The 23,986-nt window shown below is 38.6% G+C and overlaps 1 protein-coding gene across 1 annotated transcript; it reads right to left on the bottom strand.

The window, feature by feature from the left end:
* Positions 1 to 1,723: 1,723 nt before the first annotated feature.
* On the bottom strand, positions 1,724 to 19,608 carry GPR37 (G protein-coupled receptor 37). Its single transcript, XM_016125219.2, has 2 exons — positions 17,867 to 19,608; positions 1,724 to 3,144 (listed from the first exon to the last, which is right to left on the bottom strand). Exons 1-2 carry the CDS (start codon positions 18,887 to 18,889, stop codon positions 2,326 to 2,328), a joined length of 1,842 nt encoding a protein of 613 aa, XP_015980705.1. The 5' UTR covers positions 18,890 to 19,608; the 3' UTR covers positions 1,724 to 2,325.
* Positions 19,609 to 23,986: the final 4,378 nt, after the last annotated feature.

Here is a 23,986-nt window from a genome sequence, read left to right as displayed (position 1 = left end):
AAAGTCCATCTGTTTTTAAAATGAGGGAGAAGGGTTGGAGAAGATTTATTCTTGAATAGAAGTATCTTTAATGTTTCTCAGAGGAATCAAACTCCTAGCCAAACATCTTTTCAGTTCAGGACCAGATGTGATTGTAGGGGAGAGGAAGTTGCTACTATACCCAATGCTAAGGAAACATAGTAAGAGAGTATGGGGCAGAGGGAGGGCAGAGACTGCCACGTAAACACCGACCATTTAGAATGTGAAAGACATAAGACCGTACCCTTTTCTAACAAGATTTCAATGCATATTTTCCATGAGGTTTCCATGTGTATATAGGAACTAAACTGGATTATTCATTTATTCATCAACTTTCATCAACTCCTTCTGAAGGGCTACCCATCCTCTTAGCTCATAAAACCTTTCATGATCTCTGATCTGATGTGCTCCGAACTATCATAGAACTTCACACCTGCCTAACAAGTCCCACCTTATATCACAGTTGTCAACGTATTTGTCTTATTCCTTCCTTCCCATCTCATCCCTGCCTGGTTTTGTAAAGTCCAACACTAAATTCTATTTACTTTTATCTACTGCAGGTAATAGCATAGAACCTTTTCTGTACAATGTGCTCAATTAACGTTTCTTGATTTCTAGAGATGACTACCCATTACGAGAGACACTGGAGAATCACAATTGTCGATCTGCTCAGCAGCCAAAACCTAGTTCGGGTGTCCTCGAGTTTTTCAAAGACCTGTTACAGGGATCTGTAAGAAGAAAATAATGCCTTGTTCTTATTCCCCTTCGAATCCCTTAGGAGACATACAATAAGAAAGGAAATCCCTTTAAAGAATAGTGGACTGGGAAAAAAATATTCTGGACACTGTCATTTGGTTAATCTGGGATTCATGTGGAAGATGAGTGGTCTAGATTAAGTATATTTAATTTTTCTTGCACTAAAGTGTAATGATTTAAATAACATCATGTTATAACCTGGAAGAAAGAAGGTGCTATTCCGTTACACTAAATATTACAGAAAATGACAAGCAGAAAATGTATAGGGCAGTTTTCAGCCAGAACACTGGGTTCTCCTACGTGATTTTTTCTGAAGACAGAGACATTACAAATACACCGTGTCACTAGGTCATCGTCTCTGTCATCTGATTTAGACATGTATCCCATATGTCCTACACAACCGCTACAAAGTGAACTCCTTAAGGAATTCAAATAATTGAAATGGCAAGGGTTATTTTTTGTTGGCAATCTATGGAATATTAATTTAAAGTTAGCATTTGAATATTCAAGTGTTCTTATCAAGATATGTATTTTGTTATTCCACTACTATACTTTCATTCTATTTAAAGAAATTAAATTGCACAGATTTAACCAAGCTCATTTTTTTTTTAAGTGAAAAATTAGAATTCAGAGTGCTTCACATAGGATTGACAATACTTTAAAGGTCAGTGTCCAGAGAAAATCAGATGACAAGTGCATTACTTTTTTAGACCTTGATTCTTCTCAGAATTCCTCATAGGAAAACCTGTAGCTCTACATGCTAGTTCAGAAGTGAATTTAAAAAAAAAAAAAAAAAAAGATACTTTCTTCCTACTCTGCTATCTATTTATTTATATTTTTATAAATATTTGGAAGTAATTTTACATCTACATCTGAATATTAAAAATACAATGTTTTAACATACAATATAGTTTTATAAGTCATGCATATAAAATAGTACTATTAAGAAAACTATAATATAGTGATTGCCTGCCTTAAAGGAAAATAGAATTATAAAACAATAAGGCTGGTTTTAAATTGTGCATAGAACCAGTAATTATGTATTTAAGGCAATTAAAGGATTTATTGAATCTTGGTTAAAAGCAGATTCACAATGACATTAAAGAATAAAGTGTAATTTATTTGGTGCTACTTTGTAAATGCTTCTTATCTACAAATCAACTCACCATATCATATACAATATACTTTCAATTACAACTCAAGCATAAAATAACCTACAAAATCACATGGCTATCATCAATATACAGTGATTATATTTTTAAAAGAAAGAAAATTAGCAATTAATTAAGTCAAGGTGCAGTAACTCCAAAAAAAATATTAGCACCATACCAGATAAAATGATCTAAAACTATTGGCCTCTTCATACTTCTTAAATAACTAAATATAAACATTTTTTTCAAAGCACAAATATTAATTTGCAAAGTCAGTTCTACGGTAGTTAATATTTCTCTTTTTTGCATTTATTTCCCAGTAAGGAAAAATACGAAGTAAAAACTTTCACAGGGTATGAAAATCAAACAAACAAACAAATCTAACCAAATCAAACGTCCTTCAGCAATGAGTTCCAACAGAAGCAAAAGTGGACATTTCGCGGCGTATGGTACTAAAAGGTGAGAGTTCCAGTTCTGTGGTGTATTCGTTGTCATTGTCATCGCTGGTCACTGTTGAAGACTTCTGAATGCACTCATCACAGCAACAGCAGCAGCACTCCATAAAGGCCCGACTGAAGGGTTTGCACAGACAGAAAAGAAGAACCGGCGTGACACAGGACTTAAAGAACAACAGGAACTGGCTGATGATATTCAGAAGGTCCATTGTCTGCTGGGAAACCCCCGTGGCCATGTAGGCAGTAACAATGTTGCAGATATTTTCAGGAATAATGCAAAATCCATATAAAATGGTCAGAGCCACTACGGTGCAGTTCATCTGGCTTTCTAACTGAATCTGCCGCTTATTCCCTCGGGTGCAGGCCTTCTCTGCTTTGCGGATTTTCCTCGCAGTCACTAAAGAGCAGGTGATGGTGAAAAGTGTGGGCAGACAGAAGTAACAGCCGAAATACCACCAGAGCCGCGCGCTGTCATAGGTAAGGGCTAACACATAGACGGTGTCCGGTAAGTCCGGGGAGATCTTTATAACACAGCGCTCCGCGGGAGCCCGGCCGCTGAAGCCCAAATCCTCCTTGCTCAGCTGGCGCAGGACGACTTCGGGAAGCGCCAACAGGAGAGCGCCGACCCATATGACGGCAAGTTTGGCAGTTGTCGAAGAACAGTTTTCAATCATCTCATAGTACATCTGCACGTTGGTGGCAGCACGGAAGCGATCTATACACAGAGCACACAAGGTGAAGGTCGTGACCCCCAGAGATGCGACCTGTGGGAGGAACACAGTCATCCTGAGTGAGCTCTGAAAAGGATCAAAACTCTAGGTGATAAATAACAGATTAGCGAAAGAGTAAAGAAAAAAAAAAGAACAATTTTCTGGAATAATAAGACATGGGTAACTGGGTCCGGGAGTTCGGCCAAATCATTTTAAGGATGAAAATTGAAAAGAAGAAAACAAAACGTAGTGGTTGAGGGTTGTGCAGTCAACAAATTTTACAGCTGGAAGAATCAATAAGGATCACTTAGACCAACAGTATTTTATTATGGATAAGAACACAGAGACTCCAAGAATTTCAATCACCATGAAAATGCCTGCCACCTGGCCATCTAGATAGGGAATGGGATAAGTGAATGCATCCCATGTTCATTACTGAAAAGGATGGTGGTGTTTCCCAGTGTGGGGGGCAGAGGCATGCCTCACACAGCACACTATCAAGAGTCGATAATTTCCCACGAACTAGATGATAGAGATCTCCAGTTTCTCCTAAACGCAAAATCAAGTATTTAAATATTATTTTCACATACACGTAGGGAAAATAAGGAAGGGAAATTCTTCAGAGGTCAACATCAATGAGAAAACTAATTTCTCATTGGCCACCCAGCTCCACTCCTGTCCCATGCTGCATGTTTGCCTAGGGCATTTGCCAATTCTGATGAGATTTTCAAGTGGGCGTTAGCCAGAGCGATGGAGCCAAGTTCCCAGGTACACAGAGGTTGAAACCAAACCAAGGATCAATGTGAGTGGGAATTAAATCAAAGATCCCCTTATAAATTTGGAACACCCCAAATAGTGACATCTTTATTGGTAGAAGGAGGAAAAAAAATCACGAGAGATAGTGGAGAAATTTATCTGCATTTTACGATTTGGATCTGGATGGATGGTGGAGGGTTGGAGAAAAGCAAATTCTAACCAAGAGATTGAATTCACACTGGACTAAAGCCAGAATTCACACCATCTATGGGGTTCATGGAAACAAAAACAGTTTTAACTTGTCTCAGGTACAGTTTTTAATTGTCTCAGAAGCAAACACAAAACCTCTCTGGAAAAATTCACTTCAAAGCTAGACCTCAGAGAAATCCCATAGACAAAAATTTCAGGGAACATGGATTAAAAATCATGATATGCAAGAGACAATCTTCCACTATGAGCTTCTGTGCCAAAGGAAACAAATTACAGAATCAGACACAAGTACATTTGTCATGAAATAAAAATGATCATCACATTTAAATATGAGATCCGAGAATGTCAAAGAAAATAAGGCATATAAAAGACGAAAATATGCATAAAGGAGCCAAATAGAACATCTAAGTAAAACTTAGTTACTTAGAGTTTTTTAATCTGAAAACTTCAGATCAGAAAACTCTGATGCTAACCACACAGAGCGCCATATTCAAAGAGGAACCGCTCTTGTATACAGATGGTCCAGACATTTCACGGTGTCCGCAGGCAACATTCAACACAAGCGCACATTTATTGATATAGACTCTATGCCATGCACTCTGCTAGGTAGTGCAGATGTAGGAAGGAACGAGAAGCAGGTTTTCCCCCCAAAGAGGTGATAGTCAACCAAGAGGGCAGGGTGGTTCTCAAAGTCACAAGGTAAACACAACGATCATCCAATCATCCGGGGGCATCAAATTTACTCAACTATTTGGGGGAAAATGGAAATGACTTAATGTTTAACAAATGGTGTCATTATTTATATATTTAAACCAGGACAATGAATATAAGGTAAAATATTCAGATTAAGATTAAGATTAAGATTAAACAGGAGACCAAAAGAAAATTAAGATTAAGATTAAACAGGAGACCAAAAGAAAATTCCCTAGGTGGATGGGATGCTCAGGCCTGCATCCCAGGCACCTGAGTGTGTGCATCGTTCTCCCCTGTCAGCTTAGCAAGAATGTTTAAGAAGCAGTTATAGGCCACGGTATGGCAAAGGAGTAAGGAAAAATGGCTATATATAATGAAAATGTCTAATTTTTGTACTACTCAAAGGGATCATGTTGACAAAAGAAAAACCATTTGTCATTACAATTTTAGCACTCGAAACATAAGTTGTTTACCTACTACATTCAAGCTGTCACTGTCCCCAGAACAACGGCAACTTGCTTTGTGGATTCTATGAGAACTCCAACATCAAATATTCTCTCCTCTTCTTACACACTACACGTTAGTCAGTGTTAACTACTTCTAACATGGAAAATAAGAACATTGTATCTATGTCCTGATTAGTCTCTAATTAGAGGAGACAGTCTGAAAAAGAAATGTAATTAGGGGCTAACTGTATGAAAACCAAAAATGAAGAAAAAAAGTGTGGATAACAAAAGTCTACATCAGTGTAGATCAAGAGGTCATGGTTACACTTAATAACAGTTCTCATTCTACAAAATCATCAGAAAGTTTCCTATAAACATCAGTATAAGAAATATCAATCTAATATGACTGCCGAAAAAAAGTCATTTTTACATTCACATTTTGAAAATTAACTTTCAAATTAATAAATTGTTCATCTTGATGAAAATTTATTTTGCATCTATGCTAGAGATTCAGAATAATTCTTAAAATTGAGGTCCATACTGTACAACTGTCTTAAGATCAGATTATATTTTTTTAATGTCAGTAAATGCCACACTTTGAATGGAAATCTGAGAAGTACTTGGCATTTTCTCAAGATCTACACCAAACAGAACTAAGTGGAAGTTTTGGGATTCTAGTCTATAGATTTTTGAAACTTTACACTTATATATTAGTTTTTCAAATGTTTTGATTCATTTTCTGTAAGAATGCAAAACAAAACATACCTCAAAGTATCTTATAGACACAAATCCCTAGCAAGGCTTTCTGTGCAGTCTTCATTAAAGCAAATCTTTGTGCAAGTTCCTCTTAAATTTCAATTAAAAGGATAGCTTGGCGATATAAAATACTAGAGATTCTAGGAGAGGCAGTCTCTTAGAGGCTTGGAACATCTACTTGCTTGGTACTTTTTTTTTTTTTACCATTATTTACAAAGAACACACAAAGGATAGAATCCTCTCTCCTATTAACCTAATTTTAAAATCCAGATTTAAAACTGGACCAATTGCCACAAGAGCTAGCTTTTTTATACCTAACTCCAAGTCAATTGTACAAGAAGTATTCCAAAGCGTTTCACGGGAAGTAATAGCAAATGAATGTGGGTGGACATGTATTAAGACGGGTGTGTTAGATTGCTACGCTATAGACATTGTAAACTGTGTTACACATCTACTCTTAATGAGAAGATATTCACTGTGTTGATAAGCAAAAAAGGGTTTCCTAAGTTCTATACATTTTGTCTTACATGATAACAAAACCCAAGACAAATCTTAAGCAAGATTTACATGTGTTCCAACTTTTTGCTTAGCAATTCTTCTGCACTGTACTTTATTGGAAGGTGCTCGGTTCTTTAGCCATATTCCCCAAAGCTTTCATACTGAGTCAGGACCTCAGATATGTCTGATTTGTAATCCTATTGATAATTCATGGAGTGAGGAAACCTTCCCAATTTTCATACACTCATTTCAGGAAGCTCCTGCACCCAGCTTCCTGTTTTCAAACTGTCCTTCTCTCTGACAGTATTCCCTGCCATCAGGATCCAGCTGAAACAGGGTGAACTGTTCTGAAAGGTCACAAGGTCACAAGAGCTACAGAGAGAGTTGTTAAAGGACCCTCTAGGAAAAAACGCTGCCCCAACTGCAGAGAGCGCATGCAACGCAGTTGCCAATAGCAACCGCAGGCCAAACACTAGTCCCAAATATCTACTCCCTCCTGCTGCCCCTGCCTGCAGTGTTATTACTTCAGATGTTTTTCCGTAAATTCACTTACGCACTCTATTTTATGATGTAAAAGAACTAGAAAGGTACAAAGTCTCTGCTCAGTGCTTTCCCAAATTATTTACAGAAGTCTGTAAATATCTGTAAAGAGTTAACTGCATACCTCAGAAATTAATTGATAAAAACCATCTAGATAATGGATGGTGGACTAGTTTCTGCCTACTCAGATATGAAATCTATCCGCGTAATTAAAATTGCTAAGTGTTGGGGTAACATGAAAAGATTTCTATCACAGTTTTTAAATATACTTGTTTACACACAGCTCATTAGAAATTCTACCAAGATGAATGGTCCAATTATATGCAATTATAAAACTGTATCATGAATGCTGGGTCTTCTGCATTTAATGACCATATCTGATTACTAAAATTCAATATCACTATGAAATATGCTCTTGGGAGTAAGCTGTTAAACATTAGCTTAGATGGTTAGTTCTTTGAAGCAACATCCTGAGAGATGAAATGAGTAAGATGCAATCTCTTATTAATTAAACTGCAATGGGAGGAATAATTAACATCAACAAAAGCAGAACTGTAAACACTTTTAATAGACAAGACTATTAATTTTGAGAATCGAGCTCAGAGGAAAGCTGGGAATAGACATTTTTAACTGTATTTTGATGTCAGGGGACTGACATCAAAATACAGAAGCAAGGGACCCGGAATCGACAACCCTAACATCTTCCTTTCGAACAGCGGTGTTCTGCTCTGCTTTGTGTCCCACAGCAACGAAGGTAAAACTCCTTCAGCCCTGCCCAGGCAGCATCCTGAGCAGTGAGGCTTCCAGCAGCTGCGGGCACTGGCAGCGTTGCTTCAAGGCACCACCAGGCGACAGGAGCAGGAGGTGTCAGGCCTGAGCACGCAGGTGGAGCAGCAGCAGCTGTGGGGCCATTCTCTCCACTGTTCGAGTTTCTACTGCAATCTAAATTTCACGCCATGAGGAAACCTGTGCCACCACGTTCACTTTGTACTGCATGAAACCCCTGTTCGTGCAAAACGATGTTGCAGAAAGAGCATAGATACTTGGTGAAAAAGTCACCCGCGAAGATCCTGTGTGTTAGCTACTGCTCCATGTCTCAGAAGCCTACTGCAGACAGACAAGAAGGCGTTATGAATGAAAGTAAACTCATTCAGACAACACAGATCACATAAGGTCCAGCTCTTAACCAACTAGTGATAAACCTCATATAAATCAGTGGTAACACTAATGGGTGAGGAAAGGGCCGATGTACTTCCAAAAAAATTAGATGAAACTGAATCTACATGCTTTATAAATACAGCAAAGCAACTGGAATACACTGATTTTTATGGAATGGGGAAATTTCCAACCAAAGTCATGACTACTGTACTCTGACCTAACCTATTTTACCTCAAAAGATGTTTAAGTGCATCTATTTTTGTGCTGTCCTTTGTATACAAGTAACTCTCAAAACAAGGGCATTATTGTTAAGAAAACCCATTCATTTGGGCCATGAATGATTATCTATTATAAGTCCGTGGTTACAGGGCTAACAATCAGTCAGGAAAAAAAGCAGGAGGAGCACAGGGTAGAGTTTCCTTTGAAACACTAAATGGCTTGATTTTGTGTGCTTTTGGCTTTCTCTTACATTTTCCAGAATTCTCATCCTGGTAGCACTTCCCCACGAAACAGGCAACTTCTCCAGGGTAAGTTCCCCAGGAAGAGACACTTCTTTGAGCACCACTGGGGACAGCAAGTTTATCAAAGCCACTGTTTATGAGACGGTTGTGAATGAGATGGCCTTTAATCAAAAGGTCTTCATTTCAGAGTGCATGCCAATCACGATGGGTGTTTCTAAACCAAAACAGGGTGAGCAAGAGAGATCTGCCTCACCTCTTACAAGCACGCACACATCTCCGAAATGAAACAGAGCTTTTCACTGCCATTTTTCCACAAAGAGAAGGCTTCCTACTTTTATCAGTATCACTGAGATTTTATCTGATATACCCCATATCATAAATAACCATTTATTTCAGTTATGCCTGGGCTATTTCACCTTTATGTGAATCTCAATGTCACAAGGAAAATATTTTGAAAGCATCAACTGTCATTAGCGCCTCATTCTCTCTATCTTCCTCCCTCTTGCTTAAGCTTGGTAACACGCTCTAACTTATTTTAAAAACAATCAAAACTATTTAAAAGCTAATTTGTCATCCCAAATCTTACCTTGATTTTGAAAATCTTTCTTTACCTTTATAATCCCACCTTGACATAAGGTTTTCTACCAGTGGTGACTTTTGAGTTCTGTAGCACAGTACATTTCTTTTGTAATAATAATAATAATAATAAAAATCATTTTACTATAACTTGTCTAAAATGTTATACCTTCATGATAAATGTGGCAATGCTCATTAGCATAAACTTGCAAATGAAGCAAGATTAACATCATTTATCTTAAGATGGAAAAGCCATCTACTGGAATCACCAGGTCTTAAGAAAGTTATGTATTCCATATTTATTCTCAGTAATTAAAAATTCATTTCAAAATGTAATATTTACCCCCAAAAGCCCACACTCCATTTTCAATTATTGGTATTATTATGATGTTTCCAATCAATCTTCAAATGGCCTAGAATTTCTGCTTTTCGCCTAGGGGGTTCTGATGAGTTTCCAAATGTTGATTTGCATGATGGTGAACCTACACTGAAAACAAAATTAGACTCGGCCTTATCCATTTGTGCTTGGGTAATTATGATTCTAATGATATTGAAAAAGCATATTTTTAAGACAAAATTTCTCTGCTTTTAACCAAAAGTCCCTTGGTAGTCTGTTAAGGAAGTAGTACTCTTTCTCATTCAATCCTCTTACAAAAGGCAAATATCTCTAAATGTCACATCTTGCTGTGAATCAGTTAACAAGATGCTTTTCCTATATAGGAGAGATCTGACCCATGGAGAAGACAGCACACGTAGGCGGAAAGGGCAAAGGTAGGGGAGGGAGTAAAAATGGTGGCTCCGAGTACAGTCATACACCTCATGAAAATGACTCATTCTAGGCAAGAATCGAATCAGTGATTTTGGCCTCATTAATGCTATGAACCACTCAAGTGTGCTGACAACACTGAAAACTATAATCAATTCACAAACTAAAAGTATTCTATCTCAAGGGTAAGCCTGGTGATCATATCCTGTGTTTTATGAGAGTTTTATGGAATAATATCTACACCTACATTGCAAATAGAAAGGCCCTATATTTGAGGTCACAGCAATCCCATTCTCCGTTCTACCTTGAAATTGTAGATGAGATCATTCTTCTGGCACAAAGAATACCATTCTAATTAGGATACTTAAGAGTTAGCCTTGGCAACAAGGTTGAGTTAATTATGGAACCCTGGCAGGTCAATTCTTGGGAAGTAAAATGACAGGAGGAACCCTGAAGGATGGGAGCAGGTTGCAGTGCCAGAAACAAACCTTCTGCCTTCTCATCTCTCTCTCCCCACAGCCCACATCCCAGACACAGATCCCTGTGCACCCAAGTGACACTGTTAAATCTGTTTTATCTTACAGGAAGAGCTATTAAAGGTGAAAACATTCCATCAAGGTCCGGGCAGTATAAAGGCAAAGGACAAGGTAGACCCTCACCTATTCAGCCTGGGGTAGATAAGCTCAGATCTATTTTGCTTCTGCAGACATATCTGCTTTTCTTTTTCACTGTTGAAGGATGCTTTGCTGACATAACCAGATACCCTGGCAGCCCTCAGGAACTCAGGATAAGTCCTCAGTCTGATTGTGTGCTTGAGAAATTAATCCAGTTCTTGGGAAAGCATTCTTTATGCTTTCCTTCCTTCACTCTGTAATAGGATCTAAAGTACCTCTCTTGACAGCCTTTCTTCCTAGGCTCTCTAAGGTCAAAATAAATAAAAGATATGTCTTTGAGATTTCCAGAAGAAAGGAACTGAATTTAATGTATGGTTATTACATTGCTAAATAAACCAACCATTTAAGTAAAATTTAAAAATTTGATTTAATTAATGTCCTTATGACTAATAAAGAGTAATAATTCTGAAGCATAGATGGTTATCTTGTATATTCTATTCTAAATAATAATTAAATATTTAATAATATTCAGAATAATCCTATATTCTAAAGAAAAGTTTTAAGGCTGTCCTATCTACCTAGTTATCTTGCCAATTACTCCTATGAGCCTTTTATTCCAGAAAAGATTGAAAAAACAAGAAAGCAAGAATTAAAAGATTTTGATGGTTGTAACTTTTCACCATGAATCTAGGCCATACGGCATTTATGAATACTAATTGTAAGAATATGATTCAAAAAGATTTAGAAAGAGCACATTTCTCCATATTGGTCATAACCAAGTACAACTGTGAGCTGATCCATTCAATAGCCTTTCCTAAATTTCCATAATGTCTTGTTTAAACCCCTCGTATAGTATTCATCACATGGTAAAACATTATTTTACCCTTCTGTACCTTGAGTATCAGTAACTCATCTGGGTTATTCATCTCTGGAAACTTTTTCCCCTTTTCCCCTCCCCCTTCACGACTGTCCCCTCCTAACACTGTGTCTATCATAGAAAAGCCCAATAAATGTTTCATGAATGAATGGATAGTAAATAAATGAATGAATGATGATGACATATATGGAAAAAGATTATAGAACATAATGAATAATTCACACTGTTCTTTAATTGGCTATTGGATACTGCTGTTTTATATATAATCCTTAAAAGCAGAATGTCAACTAATATCTCTAGAAAGGGAAGTAAAGAAAAACCATCTTCCTGTTTATATATCATTGATGATCTTTAGATAAGGATGTTATTCTTATTACAGTCAATGTTTAGGAAATTATTTGAATTTCACATTTGAATATGACAAAGTTTTTATTTCTTACGTGGGACTCAAATTCAGTAAATTTCACCATACACTGCTCATAAATGGAGATATAAATAAGAGCACACTCTGTAACTTTTTTTTCTGCAGGAATTATCAGCTAAATATTTTTACTTGAGAATGTAGGAAATGATTATAAAGGAATTAATGGGAATTCATGAAATATTTTTTCAGCACCATTCTCATATATTGAGTCTATTTTCTCTGAGAATATTATTAGTAACTTTTTATTGCTCATAAAACTGTATGTTTCCACTTAAAAGTTCTTTAGAATACCTAATGGCTAATCTACCACTCAAGCGAATTTACTATCTGCCATGATAAATGTGCTATTACTTGAATATAGGGCTTCTAGAGAAATCTGTGTAGAATCTCATACCTGTATAGTAATATAATCTTCAATTTCCAGTACCCTCCTTTTTTACTACTCAGTGCAAACTACAATCTCAGGCAATGAAAGAGCCATTTGCTTCACTCAGCTTAAAATGAGTATTTCCAAAGTCATTGGAGAATCTGGCTCTTTTCATCACTAGAGATTCTAGATCTTTCACAAATCATCCCTAGTCCAGAGGCCCTGGTGAGATGCATTCCCTTTATCCATCCTCCACCCTCATGTAGGAATCTTATATCCCAGTAAAATAAAAAATACATTTAGTGCTGGGATTATCTTAGAACTATTTGACATCTTTACTACCACACACCATGAAGATATGAGTTCTTTAAACTAAGGAGGAGCTTATGTTATTCAAAATCTTCAATTTTGGTCCAAAGAGAAACAAATAGTTAGCAGTAGATCTGAATCAGATGATACACTGACTCTGGTTGGCTTCCATCAAGTAATGAGCACAGAGCTGTTCCAGTTGCCATATTCAAGGCCTGAATTATTTGGCTTTAACTATGTGTTAGATCCTTAAGGGTATGGTGTGGTAGTAAATTCCTCTGCTATTCCCCTACTTAATCCACACCCAGACCTCCATTCCTCTCCTTCTCCCTCTCCTTCTCTCTCTCTTTTTCCACATACAATGATTGCTTTGAGTACAGTTTTTTTTTTTTTTTCTGGTCACTGTCTCATAAACTAGTTTAAAATAATGTCTATTTAGTGGCCCCATCCACCCAGATTTCTTTCTCTCCCATCCCTCTTTCCGACCATCCCATCTGCCCTTGGTCCTTATGGGACTTATCACTAGGCCACAAACCCATCATAATCCTGGAATAGAAAAAAGAAGTTATCAACTACAGTGGTTCCCAGTCTATGCCCGCTCATAGCAACATTAAGTATGATAAAACTCTTCCTAGCAATAGATCCTGGAAACTGGGTTCTCTCCTCTAGCCTTATGTCAACAAATTGAAATTAAATAAAACCAAAAAAAAGAGTCAAATGCAAATTGCTAAGATCTGTAATTTCTGCTGAAAAAAATGCCTCCTATTTTTCTACAGAACCTCAATCTCTCCAAAATTCTACTACCTTCTTGAGATTATACTGATTCTCAAGTTGTAGGGGAAAAACTGCAGTAGAAAAGGAAAAGGCCAAAGAGAAGATGGGAGATAAAATTTGTAAAGATCAATATAAATGAATCGTGGTTACCATGGATAATAGTATAGAGATTCCTGAAAAAATTAAAAATAGAACTACCATATGATCCAGCAATTCTACTTCTGAGAAATAACCTAAAGAAAACAAAAACACTAACTTAAAAAAATATATACACCCTCATGTTCATTGCAGCATTAATTACAATAGCCAAGATATAGAAACGACCTGTGTCTATTGACAGACGAATGAATAAATTATGATACACACACACACACACACACACTGAAATATTATTTAACCATAAAAAAGAATGACATCTTGTCATTTACAACAACATGGATGGACCTCAAGGGCATTAGGCTAAGTGAAATAAGTCAGATGGAGACAAATAAGCATGACGTCACTTAAATGCGAAATCTAAAACAAAAACAAAAACAAAACAACACAAACAATAACAACAACAAGAACAAGCTCATAGATACAGAGAACAGACTGATTGTTGCCAGAGGGTGGAGGGTGAGGTAGAAGGAATGATTGCAGGGAGTCAAAAGGTACAAACTTCCAGTTATAAAATAAATTAGTCATGGGGATATAATGCATAGCATGATGACTATAGGTAATAACACTGTAACCCATATGTAAAAATTGTTAAGAAAGCAGATTTTAAAGTTCTCATCACAAAAAAAGTTTTGAAACTATGTGACAGATATTAACTAGACTTACTGTGTTAATTATTTTACAATGTATACAAATGTCAAATCATTATGCTGTACTCTTAAAACTAATATGACATTTTATGTCAATTATACCTCAAGAAAAATAAAAATAAATAAAAATTAATTGTGGATAAAATTTTTAAATAACTGATATTAAAAAGTTCAAACATTGGAAAAGGCATAATGGATTATAATAAAAATGGTAAATCATACATTATAGATCAATAAGAGGGTGTGTGGTAAAAAAAAATAGTCAACAAATAAATATAAGAAAGTTAAGAAAAGGCAAACTCTAGATAGCAAAAGGAGATAAATGTCAAATATTTTTAGAAGTCCTTTTGTTAAGAAGAAATAGATTAAGAAGGAGTGGATTTTGGAGAAAATTTAAACAAATGTAATATATTTGTAAAGTCCTTCACCAATCTAAAATACTTTGTTATTTTAAGAACATAAACTATAATCTATGTATCTTTATTTGATCATTAAAACAACCATATTTGGCACTTTAAATTTGCAGTTGTCTCAGATTATTGAAACTTTAAAAAATGTAATGAACTACCACCAACTGTGGAACTTCCTGTCAATTTATGAGAAACAAGATAAAACTTAGAAATATAAGGGGCTATCAGTTTCATCATAAACATGTGATGCTTATTATTTTTTCTTGTCTATTGGATATAGAAATGTTTTTTAAAAGATGCCAAGGAGCAGAAATAAATAAAAACCCCTCTCTGAACCTTCTCCGCCTCACAGATGTTTGTCAAATAAGTAAACATCAACATGGTGAACATCAACCTCAAGTGTTGTGACAGATCCTGGTTGCCACTGACTACGATGCTTGGGATGGTCATTTCTCTTCTCTGAGCCTCATCTTCAAAATCAGAGGGTTGGATTAGATTGCCATCTGGTTCTAATTTAACATGATAATTCAATAGCTCCTGTAGTGGAGATTATGGTTCCCCACCCAGAGTGCCTCTCTACAAAAGTCCTTCCTTCAGAAATGAAGTGCTGAGACCCCGACCACTGGGACTATTGTGGTTGATGGCTCTAAGCTGCATCTCTCTCTATGAACTGCTCTTGACCAAAGAGATCCACCCACCTCAAGGTTATGCCCCATGCCTAGGAGTCACTGGCATCCAATGACTGGTCCATTAGGGGACATACAGACTGAGCCCGCTTGCCTCAATTCAGGATACCCCTGCAGGGACACCCCAGCCTTAAATTTCCCTGTGGTGTGAGCTGAGGTCTTTGTGGCGTCTGCAACACAGTTCAACTTCTCCCTTTGCCCAGTCCTGCTTCCTTCATTCCTTATCAGGTGTTGAACTTGATACACACCCCAAAAAGCCTCCTACAAGCAAACCTTGACATTAAGGTCTGTGTCGAGGGGGTAAGGGGAACTGCCATGGAACAAGCACTAAATCTCTGTGACATCTACGAAAATAACAGTGCCTCCTGGAGGCAGAAATGCTTTATTTTGAGATTTGGACTGTACTTTTTGTTCTCATAATCAGGATTTATGCAGCTGATACTACTGCCCAATAATTATTTTCACAAAGTATACAAAAACATTATAAAATTACTTCAGAAGACTAGAATTAGGTAGAAAAGTAGAAACGCATTCTACATTTTGGATTGAAGATTAAGATTTTCATTCATTACTTTTACAGTGAAAATGCATATGATAGTCTAATTTTTCCAGAAAAAAAAAAAAAAGGAGTGAAGGTTTTTTTTCCAAACTGTTGCTTCTCTAGGAAAAATAAAGCCTGGTGCCAATTACTAAAAAAATAAGTCTATAAAGAGGAAAGAACATAGAGAGCAAAAATAACAATAATTGTGTTAATAATAAGAGAAGTGGTAAAAACAAAAGTCTTCCTTAAGAGAATTAAATTGGAAAATGAAATACAAATAAAATACAGTATACATTTTTTTAAATCTTTAGAATTAGAAAGAAAATTAAAACCTACAGAATAAATGCCATCACTTGAAACTCACAGGTATCGTTCATATAAGCAAAGTTTTTATAATCTTTTCTAAATTTGGATGGGATTCTTTCTTTTAATGTTTTTTTTCAAGAACTTTGGTCAATTTTTTCCTTCCCAAGTTTTTTTTTTTTTTTTCCTCCCTGAATTCTTTATTGTTTTTTCCTCTACTAATGTTTCTACATGTCTGGTACATTCAGGACAAGCCAACATACTCCTCTCTGACTGGGGTAACTCCTGTTCACTTTAGAGTTTACTTTTGTGTCTTTCTTTCATATGTCAATTTCTTCTGCATTATTCAAACAGAAATTTTAAATTGAAATTGACTTGTAAAAGGCAACTGGTAGACACATATTCTCTAACAAATTCAACTACCTCCTCTGCAATTCAAAAATGAACTGTCGACCAAATAAATTAGATGTTTCAGAACTACTTGGAGCTTGGCAACAAGAGAAATCCTAGATCTTGGTGAAGTAGCAACAGCTGATTTAGCAAGCATGGAGTGATTCTGCTTCTGATCCTTGCCAGGATAACAGGGTCTTATTTACTGTCTCTTGCCTTGGTCGTTCTAAGCAGATACTGTTTTCTGTTTACTTATTCCCTAGCTTTAGGCCCTGCAACAATGTTGAACATAGTGTCACTGGCCCTGGTGCCAGACAGAATCAGGGGCTCCCGAATATTTACAGTTTCCCTTCTTCTGCTTCCATAAATGAAACAGACAGTCTGAATGGAGGAAATCAAGGGCCAGCTGGCTAAAAACACAACTGGCAACAAAGCACTTGGGCTCCTTCCAAGAGCTGGCATTTAAAGAGAGGCCATTTAAAGAGCTAATTCCAACTGCCGTAATAATGGTGCAGGACACTAGTATGAAACAGTAAAATTTTACTCAGAAATATTTTTGTTTCTAAAGTTTAGAACCTCTTACATGCCCCCTCTTCTTAAGATTTTTTTTTTTTTGTCTTAGAGGCAATCTCTTAAAATAACCAATTCCTTTAACTTTAACAAATGACAAACATATATTAGATACTTTGAGAATGTTCAATAATTTCTGTGCCTTGATGGCCAAAGTGTTATTTTTGCTTAGCCTATACATACAAATAAATAAAATTGTTAAGAAATTGAGAAGAAAAAAGAAACACAATGTAAGAATTTAAATGGAACTACATGGCAGACAGCCAAAACACTTAAAGTAATTTGGGAGGTTATTAATATATCACGGGGCCAACTGACAAAGGCAGATTTCCTTTGTTAAATAAAATAAAATATTATTCCAATTTTGATATTTAAGAAAAAATGCAATAATATTCTTGGGGAAAAATCATGTTGAAGCACTAGAAATCTAGTAGATAAATGATACAGGTTTCTTCCTTGCTGAGTTCTAAGAGTGACAACCATAGACTGGCCATTTATTAACCCTAGAATTTCTGATAGGTGCAAAATCAGAAATATATATGACACTCTATTTAGAGAGATAAATTTAAAACCGAAACAATTCTATACATTACGAGACCATAATTAATTCACAATCCGGGAACAGGTGGGTTAGAAGGTGAGTGAACAAAGCTGCCCCCCTCAATAGATAGATAGACAGACAGACAGACAGACAGAAGCATAAATAATTGGCAAGAGAAATGGAGGGACCCAGAGAAAAAGTGAAGGAGTTCAGAGACAGGTGGGTGCGTGGAGCAGTAGTTCTCACGCTATGAATCCCGGAAGTGAGCAAAGCCAGCAGCTTGAGACCCCCTGGGAGGCATTACCTCGAGGTAGGGCACGATCTTGCAGGAGAAGTCCTCCAGCAGCCACTTCTTCGTCAGCTCGTGAAAGATGACGAGCGGAAGGCAGAAGAAGATGATGAGAAAGTCCCAGAAGGCCAGGTTGGCCAAGAGGGAGTTGGAGATGCTCCGCATGTAGTAGTTGTGACACACGATGCACATCACCGCCAGGTTGCCAATGATGCCGATCCCAAAGATCACCACCGACAAGCACATGACCGCATAGGCTCCGTATGACTCCTGGGTCAGCGGGTAGAAGGGATTCTTCAGTCGCAAGCGCCGGTTCGTGCTGTTTCCCCGGCGGGGACCCCCACGTTCGTGAACTCCATCACCTGAGGACCCATTTTGAGCCAGCGCTCTACCGGGGGCTGCGATCGTCCGCCCTTCGTGCCCCAACGGTCCATTGACCGTCTTGGGTGGGGAGTTGTGGTGGGAACCCTGGAGTTTCCCGACTTTCCTCGGCCAGTAATAAAGGTCGCTGGCTCCAGGTTCCGTCCTCACGCTCGGCTCCTGGCTGCGCCCGGAAATGCCAGCGCCTCTCGGACCCTTTTCTCTCTCTTCTGAGGTCTGAAAGAAGAGATGGAAGGCAGAGGGGTTTCCTCTCCCCAAAGTTCCAGGGGGCTCCTGACCCCGGGCCCCTTTCCACTTCCAAGCTCCAGGCGGCCTGGCTGGAGGTCCCGAGGGCTCAGCTGCAGACGCCTCCGCCCCTGTGCCCGCACCTGAGTCACCGCCCCGGGCCGCCGCCAGGTCCCACGAGTGCGCCGCGCGCCCCGCAGCCTCCTGCTCCTCCTCCCTAGGCGCACGGATGAGCAGGTCCTCTGCAAAATCCCCTAGTCCCCAAGCGCCCCTGCTGCGACGCTGGTTCAGTGCAGGTGAACAGCTTTCCCCCAGACAAGTTCCGTTCCTGGGCGCAGGGACGGACCCGAGGGCAGCAGAGGCAGAAACATTGAGCAGGAGCAGAAGCAGCAGCCGCGAGGTGCAGGCGAGAGGCGCTCCTGGGGCCCGCATGGCTCGGTGAGTGCGCACCCGGTAGCCGCCGCTCCTGCTCAGGACCAACACCTGCTGCGTAAGTTGCTGCTGAGGGTTAGACACATGTCACACACTCACCCCCGCCGGGGCAGCTGGGTTCGGGAGATTACGGGGAGGTGGGGGGATGGGTCTTGGGGTCACCACCCTCCCGCTTTACAATCCTTCCTCGTTTGACGTCCCGTGCATTTCTCAGCCAAATCCAACCCGACCGCTGCGTATCCCCAAGGTACAGAGAGGGACTCGCTGCTCCCGGTGGCTGACCTTGAAAAGTTGCAACCAACACCTGACTGTTGATTAATGTTGCGACTGGGAGAAGCCTGGACGAAGCCCCACGCTCCTCCCTGCCTTTGGGTGATTGCCTTCTTGGTAACGGTTGCTCTGCCTATTTACATCCTTTCGATACTGCTTTATCCAGTAGCGAGCCGAGGTCGCTCGGGGGAAAGAAAAACAAATTCCCTCCTTCGGATGACTAGTAGCTGCAAGCCCGCTCCCCGCTCGCTGGAAACAGGTTGCCAACAGCCAGATGCAGCGCAGATGCGCCCAGAAAACTCTTGTTCCCCTCACCCCAGCGACTAGCGAGGCTACTGCTGCCCAGGAGACACGGGGTTCGAAACCCGAGGCCACTGTCAAAGTTGCTTCTCCTCCCGCTCAAAGTTGACCAGGGGGCGGCGCGGGCTTCGGGGCGGCGTGTCCTCGCCGAGAAGGGACTCGGTGGTGGGGGTGGGGAGGGCGGGCGGTGCTCCTCGGTGGACAGTGCTGGCGGCCGCAGGAGCTTGTTGCTGCGACAGCGGGAGCAGCCTGGGCGGAGAGTGTGGTGCCTGGAACCGCCGCGGGCGAGGCGGTGCATGGCCGGGGAGGGGGAGGTGGCCCGGCCTCTCCCCGCCGCTCCAGCCGCTGCGCGCGCGGACGACACCGAGCGCTCCGCTCCTCGCCTCCTCTGCTGCCTCCGAAAGATGCTGGTTTGTGGGAAGACGGGATCCCCTGGTGGTTTACGACTCACTAATCCCACACACGTTTCATTCAAGCCCGTTGTAGCGGCTTTCACTTCTGGGAACTGGAAGCCGGGAAGGAACAAGGGCGGAGGCGCGGAGCCTGCGTGGCTCGAGGCTAGGGATTGGCGGGACACGTTAATTCCCCAGATGTCGGAACCGGCCCGACAGGTCTCGGAGCCCGGAGAAGAAGGAGGAGGAGGAGAGAGACCCGGGTGATCGTTGCCAATCTGCTGTGGCGGTGCGCATGCCCAGGCCTCGGGCCCCAGGGAGTAGAAAGGTGAGGCGCTCACTTCCTCACGTACTCCCAAGAGCTGAGACCAGAGAGAAAGGAAGCTCTGAGGTTTCAGCCAGAGAGAAATGAGAAGTTCGAGGAATGGGATGCGAAGTGAGAATGCTAAGCATATACCATTACCTTTAAAGCTGAGTTAGGCAGCACCCTACCGGAGGTTACTTAGAACCATCTAGAGCACAATGAAAGTAGTTTTATTTGATAAAGTAGTGGGAAATGACTGGGATATGGGTGGGGATATATTAAATAGAACTCCCAGCATGACTGACCATGCCTTTCCAACCTTTATGCTAAACCCTACACCCCTGCCACAGTTGTCAGGATATGGCTATTAGACAAATATCAGACAAATTAAGGGAGAAAATGATAGTGGAAGAAATAAGCACATTTTGAAATAAAAAAAAAAGCAACATCTAAGGAGACAGGATACAATACAATGAAAAATCTGATGCCAATTATGGTAGATAGAATAATGGTCCTCCAAAAGATGTCCACATCATAATTTCTAATACCTGTGAAAATGGCAAAAGGGCCTTTGTAAATGTGGTTCGGTTAAAATTTTTGAGATGGGGAGAGTATCAAGGATTATCCAGGTGGGTCCATCAAAATTACAAGAGTCCTTACAAGAGGGAGGCAGGAAGGCTAGAGTGAAATGGGGCCAGGAGCCAAGTAATGCTGGCAATCCATAGAAGCTGAAAAAGGCCAGGAAAAGGCCTCGCTTGGTCATTTTAGATTTCTGACCTCCAGAACCATAAGATAATAAATTTGTGTTGTTCGAATCCACTAAGTTTGTGGTGATTTCTTGCAGCAGCAGTAGTAAACCAATATACCAATTAATCTGAAAATGTAAACAACAGAAACAATTTTATAGAAGAATATAAACTACCAAAAATAGCTCAAGAATAACAATATAACAGTAACATTAAAAAAAATCAAATTATTCCTCATGACCTACCCATAAGAGAGCAAATTAACAAATCTAAGGGAATAAATCCAAGGGAATAAATATATATTTATACAAAATATTTGATACTTACCCAATTCATTTCATGAAGCCAGAACAAATTTAATAACAAAATCAGACAATGACAGAATAGAAACAAATATATAGGTTAATAGTACTTATTCACTTATACATTAATTCATTTATATACACTAATTATTTACATTAAATGCATTAGTTTCTTAAGAAATTTTCTGCCAAAGTTATTTAGGGCAGAGTAGTGAACAAAATACATGTCTGCTCTCACAGAATTTGCATTCTCTTGGGGAAGATGGGCAATAAACAATTAAACAAACATATGTCACATGATAAGAGGTATAGAGAAAAGAATGGAGAGTGAGGGAATAGAGTAATAGATGGGGAGATGGTCAGTGAAAGTCTTTATAACAGGGTGATTTCAAGTACTTACACACATATCCGATCATCCCAAAGAAAATCCTGACAAATTAAATTCAACACCACCTGTTGTTTTTTATTTTTCACTATAGAATGCAATAGGGCTTATCCTAGGAATGACAGAATAGCTTAACATTTAGAACATTTTTCAAATAATTTATGAAACTGAGACACTGAAGGACAAAGATATATTTATCTTAACAGATGCAGGAAACATTTGGCTCAATGCAATCATCATTCATTATTTAAACTGTTAGCAAACTAGAAATAGAGAAGTTTCCTTAATATAATATTAACTAATAAAATACAGCAAACAATGTCAAAATATCAAAAATATCAGAACACAAAACATGGATCACCTCTTCACTAATCAGCACTGTACTGAAAGTACTTACCAATAAGACAAGAAAAAGAAGTACTTGTAAAGAAATAAAATTAGTGTTATTTGTAGATTAGCATAACCTATACATAAAATCTAAAGAGAATTAAGCTCTTCTAGCTATCAGTTGTACCATAACAGATTTCAAGACTTATAGAGCTACAGTAGTAAAAATGGCTTGGTGTTGGTGTATGAATGGCCAAACAGACCAATGAACTAGAACACAAAATAGGCAAAGGTACATAAACTTATGTGAGAATTTGGTATAACAAGAGAACTGCCATTACAAATGGTGAGAATGGTTGAAATTCAATAAGTGGCACTGAAAAAAATTCCCAATTCATATAGAGAAAAGCAAAGGTAAATTTCCTTTTTCCATATTACATATAAAATATGTCAGATTTTAGGGAAATGTCAGTTTGACATCAGAGTGAGAAAGATTTCATAAGTAAGACTCAAGAAGCAAAAGTATAAAAACCAATGACTATTTGTCTATCTTAGAGTGTTACATTTCTGAATCAATAAGGACACCATCAGCAAACTTAAAATCAAGCTGCGAGGTGGAAGCCGAATGTGGTATAGGAGGATTAGCGAGATCTGGTGCTGCCTGTTAGTAAGAGAAAAGCCTAGCTCAAATCGGTCTTTTAAAGACACAAAACAATGTTATGGTGCAGGTTTACAACTGCCCACTAGACATCTGATAAAAATAATCACCCAGAACACTTGCTCAAAACTGTAAATAAGTGATTATAATGAAATAATAACATTTCTATTAATTTGCCTGCACATTGAAAAAAGTCCTGAGGAGGCTTACCAGAGTGGTCTTCCCAGCAGTATCCCTGTTTGGGATATACTTGTTGAAGTTTTGCTCTGAGACTGAAAAGAGAGGTATCATGGGAACAGCCAAGTATGCTGTGATCTTAAGGTTCTTTATGACTATTTTATCATTTTCTCTTAAATAAGCCATATTCCAGAGAGGTCTTTAGAATTTATTTTTTGTCCTACGTCTCAGAAAAAATGACTGGTATCCAATATCTAGTAAAAACAAACAAACAAACAAAACAAAACAAACAAAAAACCCTACATATTGATAAGGAAAAAAATGGCCAATTGGAAAGAAAGTAGACAAAGGATGGGATCAGAAATTTCGCAAAAGAGGAAATTCAAATTACCAATAAAACTGGAAAGATGCTCAATCTCACCAATAAAGAACTGCAAATTATAATAATAAAATGCCATTTAATCACCAATAGACTGACAAAAAATTAAAGAAAATGACAATATCCAACTGATTGAAAGAAGAGAAAGAAATGAAAAGTTTTATATCCTGCTCTTGGAGGAGAGAGTAATTTCTCAATACCTAAAAAGTTGATGGTGTTTATACCCTATGAACTTGAAATACTATGCCTAAATATAAACCCTAAGAAATTCTTGCATGTGGGCACAAGAAAATTGCTACCCTTGTTTTTAAGAATAGAAAATATGGAAATAATGCAAATGATAATCAATATAGGAATGGGAAATTAATTTTAGTGTATTTATAAAAAGGGCAAACCAGATTTACATGTATTAATAGGCTGAATCTCAGAAAAAAGATGGGGGGGAAAAAGCAAGAATCAATGTCTTAAGTATACTATCCTTCCATTTGTGTAACTCTTAGAAAGCACACAAAACAGTATACTAAAGCACAAGTATCATAAAAGAATAAAATATATGGATGGGAGAAAATACATATCAACTCCAAATATTAGTCCTCCCACCTGGGAGATAAAGGATTGGAAATGGAATGGGAGAAAGCCATGACTGTAGTATTTCATTTCTGTAACTGTTGTATTTCATTTCTTAAAACAAAAATTAAGGAGGGGTAACCTGGGTTAATTGTAGAACAACAAAAGAGTTGCCAGAATAAAACCAGAGATGTTGCCCTCCCTCCCATCTCCTTAGTTTGAAGTTTAGGGTATGCACGTAAGCTACTTTTATATTCTTACTCTAGCTCACATTAACATGTCATTAATTT

The sequence above is a fragment of the Rousettus aegyptiacus genome, unplaced genomic scaffold, assembly GCF_014176215.1.
Source record: "Rousettus aegyptiacus isolate mRouAeg1 unplaced genomic scaffold, mRouAeg1.p scaffold_m13_p_13, whole genome shotgun sequence".
Classification (NCBI taxonomy): Eukaryota; Metazoa; Chordata; class Mammalia; order Chiroptera; family Pteropodidae; genus Rousettus; species Rousettus aegyptiacus.
The sequence above is the reverse complement of the archived record's forward strand: the minus strand, read 5'-3'. Positions and strand labels throughout refer to the sequence as shown.

What these genes read in the sequence shown, in the direction of transcription:
- GPR37 (XM_016125219.2), bottom strand. Translation starts at nt 18,889, where the DNA reads ATGCGGGCCCCAGGAGCGCCTCTCGCCTGCACCTCGCGGCTGCTGCTT. An exon ending in AGATCGTGCCCTACCTCGAG is followed by an intron (nt 3,145 to 17,866) that starts GTAATGCCTCCC and finishes TTCCTCCCACAG; the next exon opens with GTCGCATCTCTGGGGGTCAC.